Here is a 14224-nt window from a genome sequence, read left to right as displayed (position 1 = left end):
GACAAGTTTAATTTGACACACACACACGCACGCACGCACGCACGCACGCACGCACACACACACACACACACACACACACACACAAGAATAACTGGGACCCGTGATACAGACACTTTCTGGCTGATTTCTGCCTGAAATGGAATTTAAAAAACAAATATACAAACGAAAAATTTCTATAAACTGAAACGCTTAAAGCTTTTTAGGTTTCTACGGCTAGTTTTTAACAAACTTACATTTAAAACTTCGTAGCTCTCCCCATTTTCTCTTCCTGTTGAAAATCCACAGCCGGCGCTCAAAGCATGCTGGGATAGCCTTGTTCTGTGAGGAGACAACAGACCCATCCTCGAAATGTGGGCGGAGCGAGGACGCATTTGAGGAAGCGAGAATGAGTATTCTTGGAATTCGGACAGTACTCGTTGCTGCGCGGGGACGTCATCGACCTCAAAATGTACTCTTCCGTGGATTCGGGCACACCCTTAGACCCGCTCCCATTTAGAACACATTTTTATGAATATATTTTATGAATCTGCCAATATTTATACATTATTATCTTTTAATTCATTAATAACAACATTTCGATAGCTATTTCCACAGATTAATGGTAAAAACTACACATTGTCACTTTTAAATTAAATATATGTTTAGGGACTATGCTTAATGAAGGGACAATAAAATATTTACGTATGAAATTTGTTTTTAATTTTGAATAAAGCTTTTTAAAGATTAGACGATTACAATTGGAAAACCACACATTTTTTCAATTGATTTGAACATTTTACAGTCAAATGCACTTTTAATTGTGTAAAACAAACAAACTGTTGAAGAACTTTATAGAACAGGACACTTTCAAAAGGGGTCAAAATAACAGAAAACCTCTTTTCCTGATAAATGTGCATCCATTTCCTTACGAATACAAATGTTTTTTCAACTTTAATGGAATCTAGGTATAGACATTTTTTATTATCAAATACTTTAGAAAAATAAAGCAAAATAAAACACAAAGCCAGGATTTTAAAGGGGTAATTTGTTATTTTAACTGGAGTTGTGTGGAGTATTTATGAGTTGTTGGTACAGTAGATGGAAAAGTAATTTTATTTACAAGAAAATCTAATTGGCAAGTCAAGCTAACAGCACGTCGTCAAGCCTAGAAATCCAGACAAAGCATAGCAGCAGCAAAAGATTTTGTGAAGGTCAATTGTAGCCTCCGCTGGTCTACCATTGGATAAAAAAATGAATATTTTAACCAATCACAGCACTCTTTGGGTGGACTTGGCACCAGGGCTGTGGTGGAGAAAAATGTCTTCAGCTCAGAAACAACGCTAGTTTGAAACAGCTGTAGCATCTACTTTGAACGATTTATATTTGGGCTTTTCTTTGAGACATGAGCAGATAGAGGTACTTGGGCCATGTATTTCCAAAAATGATATATTTACTTCTTCAGTGGTGTCTGGCAGACTGCTCTGTTGACTGATTTTGATAGCGATGGAAATATCACGTTGTTCGTTGCTCTTATTGGTCCTTGTGCTGTCCAAATGTGTTGAGACAGTTTAAAAGACAACCAAAGATTCTGCCCCACGAGTGAGCTCTTTCTATTGGTCGTGGCCATCCTATATGTTTACATGTATGAGATGGCTTGCTAGGCCAAGGGTCATGAGTCATAGAACCAAAACAACCATCCAATCAACCTAACAAGCACGCTTTCCATCTGGGAAGAAATAGCATTCATACACATGGAGAACATACAAACTCCACTAGCCAAGTTGCTGAACCTGACAGGTCCACTATGTTTATTTTGTAGGGAGTTTTTGCAACTCTCCCCCAAAATGGGAGGCATTCTTTACACAGAAGCTGATTCAGAGCTTGAACTCTGAGGCTACTGTGATGCTTTTCAAAAGAATAAAAATAAAAACAGAATATGAAAAGATTAAATACAGTAGCTTTAAAACTAAAAAAATGCATGATCGTTTCTACACTTGGATAAAAAAAGTATTTTGCAATCACAGATCAACAAAGGTGCAATTTTTTTAAATGTTGCTGCAGGACAGTAACCATACCTTTGAGAGTGACTTAAACCTTGGCTAAGATCTACCACACCGCACAAGACCCAAGGTGTAGGCTATGCAAAGAGGCCCCTGAGACAATCCACCACATAACTGTGGTAAGATGCTGGCAAGGAAAGCATGCATGGAACGCCATAACCAAGTGACTGGCATCATGTAGAAACATCTGTGCATAGTATGGACTGGAAGCCCTAAGATCAAAGTGGGTAACACCCCCTATGGTGGTAGAGAACAAAAGAGCCAAGCTCCTGTGGGACTTCCAGATCCATACTGACAAAATGATGATAGAGAACCAACCGGACATTGTGGTGGTGGGCAAACAACAGAGAACAGCTGTTGTGGTTGATGTGGCGATACCAAGTGATGCAACATCAGGAAAAAGGAACACAAAACACCAGAGAAGTACCAGGGTCTCAAAGAAGAATGTGAGAAATCCTGGAGAGCGAAGACATCGGTGGTGCTCGTGGTCATCGGGGCACTCGGAGCAGTAGCCCCCAGACTGGAGTAGTGGCTGAAGCAGATCGCAGGAACAACATCTCAGTCCAGAAAAGTGCAGATCTAGGAACAGCTAAGATACAGCAAAACCCTCAAGCTCGCAGGCCTCAAGTAGAAGACCCGAGCTTGGAAGGATGAGACCACCCGCAGAGGGTGAGATGGGAATTTTTTTTACTTTATATGAATAAAATGCACAGTGTGAGAATATTTGCAAAACTATGAGTTTTAGCTCTGTAGGCCGGTTAGAGGTGTGTGTTCATAAACGAAAGGTGCGATACATTTGCTAGCCTGTAGTGGGGCCATCGGATAAACATAAAACCCTCTTGACTGTAGCTCTACCTCTACAGTCCCTTATCAGAGCTGAGCTGCATGTAAAATAGTAGTGGTTTCACAGTAGAACAGTTCTGCATCATGTCTGAAAGAAAAACATACAACTGATATCTAATAATGCTGTGCTGAATGTGCAACCCTAAAAATAAAACTAACCACAAATGAGCCAATTTTCATCATGGCGAATAGTAACCTAGCACAGGATAGGTGTGTTAGGCATCTGTTGTCATGTAACAGACTTGGTAGTCCAGTGGTTAGAGCGCCAGGTTGGACGCCTTAACCACTGAACTACCATAGCCAACACAGCGACTCACTCGCCTAAGACGCTGTTGTGGGCACGTTGTGAATGCCCTTGTTGCCCAGCAAAAGCCCCAAAACATGAATGGTGATAAAAGACCTTAACGTGTATAGCGCCTTTCAGAGTCAGAAGACTCCAAAGCGCTTTACCCTACACTGCATTGTTCATCCATTCACACATCGATGGCAATGTGCTACTTTGTAGCCACAGCTGCTCTGGGGCACACTGACAGAGGCAATTCTAGAGATGATCTGCATGGAAGAATGGGCCAAAATATCAGATGCTGTGTGTGCTCTGTAGTCACTGATTATCGTGCATCAAATCACCAGCAAAGAGCTTTAATGTCACCGGTCTGCACCTGTCATCTGCTCCAGATAAAACTCTTCCTTCAATGCAGACGTCTCTCCACAGCCTACTCCACACAACCCCGATTCAAAGTAAACCATCCTTTACAAGTCTGCCTTTATAAAATTACGATGGATATTTTAAAATAAATGTTGGCTTTTCTACTAGTTTTGTTAGTTTTACTTTGATTTTCAAACGTTCAGCTTCTATTTGAACACAAGCTCCGGTGCACCAGGTAGTGCATTTTTCTGCACTTCAGTTACTGCATTTGCAGCACAAACATGGAATGGATACAAATAAATAAACAAATATGTAAACAACAAGACATTACTGTATCTTAGGCCCCACAACGTGTCATCTTTTGGGATTTAACACCAACATGAAAATTCTTCTAAAGCAGAGCCATTAAATCCTGATCGGTTAGAGGCACTACCTGATTTCTATTTTTTTCCTGCACCATCACACCTGGTTTGAATTGGTGGGTGATTAAACAGCTTCTGAAGAGCTGAAATGTAATACAATAATTGAATGAGATGTGTTGGAGCAGAGGGGCCACTAAAACAGGCAGACCAGAATTTAAAAGCTCTGCTTTAAAGCAGCACAATCAATAAAAGATCTGATCATTAAACATTAGTCAGTTGTGTTTTCAGTCCTGGAGAACAAAAAACAAGTGGAGGAGCTCCTGCTCTCCCAAATGCTGCTGCTGCTGAATGTTAGCTGATGTTTGTGAAACCAGTTTAAGGTGTCTGTTGTCAAAATCCTGCTGTCTCTCCACATGAGGCTGACACAGATGAGTCTGTCTCCACTGCTGCCTTTCTTTTTTGTTTAAAACTCGGCTGTTTTATGTCTGTACATATAACTCATCTGTTAATGATATGTTCTGGCAGTTTCCTGCTGTTTTAGTGTCTTCCAGTGGTTTGGACAGCATGTCAAGTCAGTCCGATCTCTGCGTTTTTCAGAGGTTTTTCTGTGTTAACGTGTGTTTCCGTGGCCCCCTGCTGCTTGATGGCCTTCCTCCTTCTGTCTGTCCACAGCTCTTTGTCTTCTCCTTCACTCTCTTCCTCTGCAGCCTCCAAAACACACAGGAAGGAAAAGTTCAACAAAAATACAAAAAAGGTTTCATCAGATAAAGAATCTGAAAAAAATCCAAAACTTAACTGCAGCTCGCTTTTTATTTTACATCTTTGTTATCCAAACAGAGGGCCACAATCATGCTTTGCAGTCTCTTTTAGATAGTCTTGTTGAGGTTAGGCAATGGATGTTCTCTAACTTTCCTCTTTTTAATGATAAAAGGACAGAGGTTGTAGTTTTTGGTCCAAGCATTTTGTCTAGGGTGGGTGCAGTGGACCTCGGTCAGCTCGCCCCATTCTTGAAACTGAGTGTGACTTCCCTGGGTGTTGTAAATCAGTGGTTCCCAACCTTTTCCCAAGGGACCCCGTTTTTTACCAGTAAAACTTTTGACGGCCCCCTCCCATTCTCTCTTCCAGTACAAACAGTGTTAAGAAATGATAAAATTGTTCAAGCACATTTTAATATGCTTTGATTCAATAGATAACAGTAATAGTAGGCTCCAGTACAGAACAAAGTCATAAACAAAACCAAACAGAGCATAATGTGCTTGACAGTTTGTATTTATTTTCTGAACACATTGTTTCTTGTAAACACTGATAAATCAATCATTCCTTTCAATAAACGTTTGACACATAAAAATACACTGAGCAAAATGTACTTAAATGTGTATATTACTGTTAATACTAGATTATTTACTGTAAACGCTGTGATTAATCAACCAGTCCTATCTTTAATGACCTTTTGACACTTGAAAATAAAACAGTGAGCTGAGCAAAATGTTCTTAAAAGTGTGTTACTTTTTCTGAACTAATTATTTCCTGTCTTAATATCAGTAAACTTTTCACTCATGAAAAAAAATTTGACCAACATGTGGGCTATAAACAAGTAATAAATGAAGTTTTAACCCCTTAAAGTGGAGAGGTCCTGGCGACCCACTGAGAGGCTTTGGCGCCCCCTTGTGGGGGTCGGGACCCCCAGGTTAGGAACCACTGTTGTAAATGATAAATGACTTGCACTTGTATAGCGCCTCTCAGAGTAAGGACTCCAAAGCGCTTTAGACTACGCTCAACGCTGTTTTGCGCCTGCAATAGATATCCAATCGTTTGGTAAATTTGGGCCTGAGTGAACTGAGTTGGAATCGCTTATGCTGAAGCTTTGCTGCTTCCTGTGCAGTAACTGCACATTTCTCGCTTTGTCCCAGGTAAGATACCACCCAGGCCGTGAGCTTATTCCCCAAATCCAAAACAAATTTGACCTTTACGGTCAAACAAAGATCAAACAACTTATAAAACGGCCATGTTTCTCAACCTAAAGGATGAGTGAGGTATGCTTACGATCTGCTTCTCCCACTGATAAGCGAAAGCTGAACTGTCTGAAACAATAAATCAGTGTTTTCACAGTGGAACTGAAAAGACCAGCATCAAATCAGAACCAGACTTCTCACCTTCTCCAGCTTAAGCTTGAACGTTTTCCAGATAAACGTTTGTTTACGTAGGCATGAAGGGGATTATGTATACGAGTGTGTGAGCACGTATGGCGGTGTGTGTTATTATTGTAGTGTTTTATCCACAGGCTGCACAAATTGCAAATTTCCTCCCGTATTATAACGAGATCAACATTGTTCAGATTTTCACATGATTTTTATGTTCATTTATGACTGACTGAGTCATTCAGAGCTTTCAACGATGTTTCCACAGGTAACTTCTGCTATGAGGTTAAGACTAAAGTAGCCACAATGTCCTCCACATCCAGGTTAGCTGATCGCCACTTAAGCACAGCTTCAATCCCCAACCTGCCTAGTAAATCTGTTCCTGTAGGAGTGAGTCTGGTTCTCACTGATTTTTATCGCCAATAAAAGCTTCAGATGACAAAGAAAGAAAAACAAATGAGTTTTATAGATTGGAAGAAGTCCACACTGATTTCTGTTTAATTTGCTCCTTTAAAACATTAAAGAGATGAAGAGTGGTGGAGCTGTCTGGATCAATCCTAACAACAGAGACCTGCTCATAAAAGAAGTTTTATGTCTCACATGTGATCATCTGGCCCAAGGCCATTTTAAACTTGGCCTGACTCTTGCTGCCTAGCATCAGTTCTCATTTTGCCATTTTAGGAGGACCGATAACACAACAGGACTTATAAACTGGCCGGGAGACGGAGAAGTTGTGTTTCATGACTTTTTTGGACACTGAGATGGACAAAAAGCTGAAAGGGGTGCAGCTGGAACACTAGAGTTTCTTAAAAAAAAACCTAGGTTTTAGTCAACAGATTTTTGTTTTTACTTTTACAAAAAATTTAATAGAGTATTATTCTCTAACAAATACATTTATAGGTCAGACATGTAATCTGAGCTACTGGAGTGAGTTTCATTCCAACATCAACTGCTGATGCATTTCTAAGCAGACACCCCCTCCTGGCCCTCTGTAACTTAATAGTTAACATTATTTAAGGGATAGTTTTTTTATTAATGCTTAAAGGGACATTTTGGAGTTTTGAATTTTTATGCTCGCGATTGCCCCCTCAGGCCAAAAGCATAACGGCAGCTTCAATAGGAGGCTAGTGCATGAGGCGTGCATGCTGTACGTGCACACTCCTTAACAAAAATAACAGCTGAGACATTCCCTTGTGTGTGTGTGTGTGTGTGTGTGTGTGTGTGTGTGTGTGTGTGTGTGTGTGTGTGTGGCCCGGAGGACAGAGGACAGGAGAACGCGCAGCTAATTAATTAAATAATTTGGTTCTGTACCTTTCTCTTCAGCACAGCCGACAAAGGTTTATGATGGGTCAGTCCTCCTGCATGCTCAGATCATTCCCTTCCCTTGCTTGAAAAATTGTTCCAAAATTGAAAAGTTGAAACCCACATCTTTTTTATCTGTGAATTCAATGTCGTTCGGCGAGTCTCAAATAAAAATTTGGGCATCTTACTGTAAAAAAAATATATACCATTAATGTAAAAAAGAAACTCTGAATAAACTATGTTCACATCCAGAATCAAACCCAGGTCTTCTGCAGGAGAGTCCAACGTCTTACTAAGTGAGCTAAAGCACCAGTGATGTCCTTTGTATCTGTAACATTTGTATCCTTGATGACAGCTGAAACAACGTTCAAAGAACGGTTCGGAGCTATTTTGTTGCTAATTTGCAGGAAATATCTAGAAGAAAGTTCTACAGAAAGTAGCTAAGGGTCCTCAGAAATGTAGCTAGCTTTGTCACTAGGCGTTAGGAACAGCGTCAAAGTGGCACTGCCTCTCTCTCTGCTGCTAAAGCTACTGATAGCAAATGCTACGGGCTATGCCTGAGCGTGAACCCGCATGAAGCAGCCTGCTCGACCCGAGCAGCTCTCTTTTTCTGTGATTTTACAGAAAAACAGGCAATCACAGTAAAAATGCCAGGGCTCATTCTACAGGACCAGGACATTGCAGGAGAATGTATGAAGAAGAAATTTATTATTTCTATACATGTTTTGGCTGTCAAACTTCCATAATGCCCCTTTAATAATGCCTGAAGTAACCTTAATAAAGAGGCCCTTTTTGTAAAGTAGGGGTTGTACGAAATAGTCGACTAGTCGACTTCACGGCTCTGTAGTGACTTTTTATGCCTGTCATCAACTAGTCGCTGTCACGTGATAATGACTGACAAGATGCAGTCCTCGGAAAAGACAGCAGGTGACGAGCCCCTGCACGTCTGGATCGAGGCGGAGGCGACGCGCTGTGCGGTACTGACACCGGCGGTAAAACAGACATTTAACCAAACTGTGACCTTTTCCCTCTTGCAATTTAACCTTCCCCTCACCCCCATCCTAATCTTAACCAGTTTGCGCATGCAAAGCTCTGATCACTGACGTGCGCTCCAGACATTGCGTCCTGAGCACCGCCAAATCAGGTGTCACCACCTCAAAAACAAATTAAACACGCGATCGTTCATGTCGGCTCATTTCCTTTCATGTTTTCTGTCTGTTATTTGTGCCTGATGCATTTCGCTGCTGCGGAGCGAGGCGCATCACCTGTTGTCCTCCGGTGACGCACCCCCAAGATTCCACTATCTCCGCTCCGCTCCGGCATAAACTCCGCAGCAAAAACGGTCCCGTTGTAGTCGGCCGGCAAGCAGCGGCACTCCGCTGTTTTTGCGGTCGGTAGATCTTTTAGAACTGCAGTTCAAAGGTAACTCATAAGGTGAATATATTTGAACCCAGGTAGCAGTTTCTCTTTAGGATTGAGAGGAGATGCAGGAAGATAATAAACAGAAAGGACAGAAAAATAGTCAAATAAAAACAAGTTAGTTTTTGTACCTGGTGGTTGCAACAAACAGACACCACTGAAGGTAATCAGAAGTGAGGAACAGAAAATGAAATAATTATTTTAATGTTTAGAGCAGCAGGAAAGGCTGCAGGCGCATCAGTGAGTTTGCGGCTGCTGCGCAGGGGGAGGGGGGAGAGGACTGAAGTAGGAAGCAGAAACTACCATTGTTAAAAGAGATGCGTTAACTTAGAAAATGTGGGCGCAATTTAAATTGTCAAAAACTCCAGCGAACCTACCGAACCCCCCCCCCCCCCCCCCCCCCGCCGCTTCCGGCGTATGACGTAATCAACGACTAGTCGAAGTCAACTCGACTTTCATTACTTGACTGTCGACTTTTAAAAAAATAAAGTCGTGCAGGCCCTATTGTAAAGTGTTACCAAATCTCAAATTTGATAAAAGGCTGCAGCTGCTGCCATGAAATAAATAAATTTAGATATAAAATTACAAAATGTGAATGATTTTAGCAGTTTTATTCATGGCATTTTCAGTACATTCTAGAATGAGTCATTTCAGGACTCTTTCAATTAAAAAAGCAAGCTGGAGCTGGTCATGACCCCCCCCCACCCCCCACACACACACACTCACACACACACACACACAAACTGCCCACTCAGGCTGCTATAAGCTGAGAAGCTCCTAGCTCTGGGAGGAGCTGGAGTACAGCTGCAGCTCCTCTACCACTTTCCCCCGTTTGTGATGTCACAAACTAGGAATTTTTACAAACAGATGTTTTATAGGCACATAAAACTAAAACTAAACACTGACAGAGGTATGTGTTATTTTTCCTCATTTGGGGTGTTTATAGAGGCAGTAGACTTATGACAGCAAAGAATGCAAATTCTGAGTTTTGCAAAATAGGTCCCTTTTATGATCATGAACCAGAAAATTATTTATATTTAAATGATCAAAAGCTATTTTTGTTCTACATTTCTGCTTCTGCAGCAGACTGACACTAATTAGACCTGTTAGATTAGTTTTTTAACTTGGCTTAGGCACATTCCTAGCTCAAAATGGCTTGTGATTTCAGATTTTTGAGCCACGAACAAAAATTTTGTTTTATCTGGATTAAAAAGTAAAAATGTTTCAGAAACGATAGTGAGGAGGGATTCAGACTGGTTAAAGAGGGTCCTGTGTCTCTTTGCAGAGGAAATCTGTCTTCCCTGTAACTGAAACTAAAAACCCCTGCAAGCATTTTAAGACGTTTTAGAAACTAAGACGTGCATGTTGTTTACGTTTTCACAGCAAACAGCTGCAGCTAAGTGAGACGCTGGCTCTGGACCATCTGGTAGTCAACCGTGTGAGGGCACGAGCAACGTTTCAGTAGCTAGAGCTCGGCCTCGGGACAGAAACATCAGAGCAGCAGCCAAGACTGGGAAACTGCAAAGCAACTTTAGAGTTCACTGTTTTTATCATCACAGCATTTTTTACAGACTAATCCTTTTACATTTCAAAATATTCTTCTGGTTTCAGGAGCTTTTCTGTAAAAGCATTTTAAAAGAACATTTTCATCTGTTCAGAACAACAGAAAGACACATTTCTCTGCTAGTTCTGCTTGATTGTTTTTAAATATTCAGCAATTTATTAATTTTTTTTTTGGTGCAAGACGGGTTTTACACAGACTCACCTCTCATGCATGAACAGAATCCATATCTGGCGAAAGACGACTGCTCTCCTGAACAAAACAACACAGCAAGAAAAACAGAATCAACAAAATGTTTTCCCTTGATTTCAACCCTTAATCTCCGGTAAAATTTATTAATCTGGGATTAGTTTTTTTTACTAATTTTTCCCACTGGCGGTAAACACACACCATGTGGTTGTGAGCATCATCATGTCTGTGTTCTCCCTCCTCCTCTTCCTCCTCTTCCACTTCACTATTCGGTCTCTGCTCCTCTTCATCCTCCAGCTCAGAACCGGACTCCTCCCCTTCCTGCCACGCCTCCTCACTCTGACACTCTTCCGCTTTGATCAAATCTGCACAAACACACACAGACACACATTCAAATGTGATCAGAATGCTTCACACCAACAATTATGGCAAATGTTTTTACAGGAGTTTGTGGCATTATGTGACATTAATACATTCACAAATGGATGCAGCAACAATAGGGTTTTAACAGATTATATTTTTCTGATATGACAAAAACCTAATTTATTTACAATTAAATAAGAAACATATTTGATTATTTGAAATTTGTAACTATTTTTAAACCAGTTTGTTGCTAAACAATTAAACCAAACTATTATTTTATGCTAAGATATCTAAAAGAAAAAAGTTGTAATTAATAATTAGCTAACATATGTAAGTAAGTAAGTAAGTAAGTAAAAGTTTATTTATAGAGCGCCTTTCACAGATATAAATCACAAAGCGCTGTACAACATGATAAAGATTAGGGCAAATACCTCTAACCAATAAAAACATCCAAAAAACAATAGCAGTGATAAAGTAGAAAATTAAATCATGAGTATAAACAAAGTGAAGGTGTGAACCCGAACAAAGCCATCATTTTGAAACATTTAGAGAGGGAACGCCTGGATGAAAAGGTGAGTTTTTAGATGATTTTTAAAGACCTCTACAGTGTTAGAAAGACGGAGATTTGAAGGTAGACTGTTCCAAAGTCTGGGTGCAATAGTCTGAAAGGCCCTGTCCCCTTTGGTTTTCAGTCTGGTTCGAGGAACAGCCAGGAGGTTTTCAGATGTGGATCTAAGGTTCTGAGAGGTGATGTGTGGGGATAAAAGCTCAGATAGGTAGCTTGGAGCCTGGTTGTTAAGAGCTCTATAGGTCAGGACTAAAACTTTAAACTGAATTCTATATTCTACCGGGAGCCAGTGGAGGGACTGTAAAACTGGGGTGATGTGAGCTCGTCTGCTGGATTTGGTTAGGAGTCTGGCTGCTGCATTTTGGATGGCTTGAAGGCGTGAGACGGAGGTTTTGCTGAGACCAGTAAAAAGAGCGTTACAGTAGTCTAAGCGTGATGACACAAAGGCATGAATGATTTTTTCCAGATCCAGATATGTTAGCATATGCTAGTAATTCAGTCTAAAGCAGGTAATTGACCTCATAATGGTATTAACCAAAAACTCACCTTTTATGTTCTGATTAACAGACAAATAAATAAATAAATAAATAAATAAAAAATCTGCTCTAAGTAAATATTTCCTTCTTTTTTGGACTCAGGCCCATTCCCAATCCTTGCACTTTCACACTTGCACCCCTCAATGACACCTTGTTCCCGTCCAGTGGTGCAAGGGTGCAGAGTTTCTCAATTCTCAAGTATGGGTCTTGGCCCCGCCCCAATGTGGACTTGAAAGAAGTGCAAATCAAGGGCGCAAAAGGGGCATGGTCACCTCCTGTAATTGAAAATTGGTACAACCTATGCACTCGCAACCCTGGCCAGGAACACACAGGGTGTTTCTCAATGTCAAGGCGCCTGGCCTTGCGAGGCAATGTCTTGCGACCACACATTCTCACACCCAAGGCGTCAAAATATGACGCGTGTGACCAAGTGTCAATATATGACTATTCGGGATACCCCAGCACGTCAGGAGATGACGATCAGGGACACGCTGGTTCACGTGGCTCTGCCGGCGTCACTGTTTGACGCGTGCGGTCACACGGACATTATTCGACTATTTAACCTTCCCCTCACCCCAATCCTAACCTTAAGGTCCATAAACCGTGACCTTAAGGTTAGGATTGGGGTGAGGGGAAGGTTAAGTAGTTCACAAGTAGTTCTAATGTCCGTCTCAACACTGGCGTCAGATACCGACGCTCTGGGACGCTGCATCAGCTGTTTGTCCCTGAACGTCGTCTCCTGACGCGCTGGGGCGTCCCAAATCGCCATATATTGACGCTTGGTCACACGTGTCATATTTTGACGCCTTGGGTGTGAGAATGTGTTGCTTGCGGGGCCAGGCGCCTTACTTACGAGGACACTGTCCTTCCTTGGTCAAAGAAAACGGTTAAATGGATCAGACTTGCGCCACGTGACCGCGGCTTCCACAGCGGTAACGTATCGTCATGTGACATGGGAGATAACGTTATATTTTATGTGTATTAGTTTCAATATAAATATATAATGAGCCTTTTATTTTTTAAATTGTGTATATGTTCATTAAATTAAAAATATAAGCGAGCTACTACTCGCTAGCCACCGAAGCTGCAACTACTAAGCAACTAACCAACAATAGATAACTTCTTTGGATTAAAAAAAACATTTTAAATTAGCTGACTTACTTTTAAACTTGAAACTTGTCCCCGAAGTAGCTGCCAGCTTCTGATCCGCCGTCTTTTTGAAAATGCCTCGACCAAGGCTAGGCTACAAGACACCTCCTGTGTATCCTTGCTCAGCTAGCAAAATGGCTAACAAAACTGATTTACACACGCCTCGGTAGAACGTGAACATTGGATCGTGCCTTGAAAGCTCCCAATGACATATCTCCTAGGCAATCGGGGTGGGGCCAAGACATCAAGGCAAGGTTCCTTGGCACTAAGGACAGCCTCAGTTTAAGGGAGCTACAGGGTGGAAGCGCAAGTATTGGGAGTGGGCCAAAGTGATCAGGCTCATTTAAAACGGTCAGTGCGGTAACAGTTCTGCTGTCAGTATTTCTATTAAGTAAAATGTGACATTTCCATGATCTTTCTGCTTTCGCATCATGGAGGCTTTCAGTTTTTTCATGATTTTATGTCGCTCAGCTGTCACATCAGGATTTATCAGAATAAAACCTTAATTTTAATAATCCAAATCTAAAATAACTTTTGTCTCATTATCTAAATCTAAAATGTGTCTTCAATCATTTATTCAGCTAGTTGTAAATAGATTCTCTATTATGGGGGAAAAATCTGAAAACTGCAACCTTTAAATAACATGACATGAACATTTTTATTTTTTGGCATGTTAGAAAATTATTCATTTTACTCCCTCAACCCCTTGTTCAACATGGACGTAACACAGAAAACTCTTTGGTTACAGTAATCACATGTAACACGTAAAATAGTGAAGTTAGGTATAAAACATGCTACAGTTGGTCCTGTGGTCTCGTAACTAATGACACGCACACACACACACACACACACACACACACACACACACACACACACACACACACACACACACACACACACACACACACACATACCCACCCGCACGCACGCACGCACGCACGCACGCACGCACACACACACACACACACACACACACAATACAGTTTCCATTTACGGTTCAGACTCCCCCAAGAAACAAGTATCTGGTGCCACCTGTCAGGAACAACAATCATTGCTTTGTGCAGCAAATGTCTGATATAATGTTATAAAGAAGGTTAATGCCAATAAAA

General features: G+C 41.2%; 1 protein-coding gene across 2 annotated transcripts in view; it reads right to left on the bottom strand.

Moving 5' to 3' along the window:
• Positions 1-2234: 2234 nt before the first annotated feature.
• The window catches only part of raly (RALY heterogeneous nuclear ribonucleoprotein), a 112259-nt gene continuing 100269 nt past the window's right edge, over positions 2235-14224 (bottom strand). Inside the window, exons 7-9 of one of the 2 annotated variants that reach the window (XM_015958437.3) lie at positions 10701-10864; positions 10515-10562; positions 2235-4598 (exon numbers count right to left, since the gene is read on the bottom strand). In XM_015958437.3, the coding sequence (XP_015813923.1) occupies positions 10518-10562; positions 10701-10864 (209 nt within the window). In that variant the 3' untranslated portion in view covers positions 2235-4598; positions 10515-10517. The remainder of the gene's footprint in view (positions 4599-10514; positions 10563-10700; positions 10865-14224) is intronic. The other variant, XM_015958438.3, reaches the window with a different exon arrangement.

This window comes from Nothobranchius furzeri, chromosome 3 (assembly GCF_043380555.1).
Source record: "Nothobranchius furzeri strain GRZ-AD chromosome 3, NfurGRZ-RIMD1, whole genome shotgun sequence".
Lineage (NCBI taxonomy): Eukaryota > Metazoa > Chordata > Actinopteri > Cyprinodontiformes > Nothobranchiidae > Nothobranchius > Nothobranchius furzeri.
This window is presented reverse-complemented; position numbering and strand designations above follow the sequence as displayed.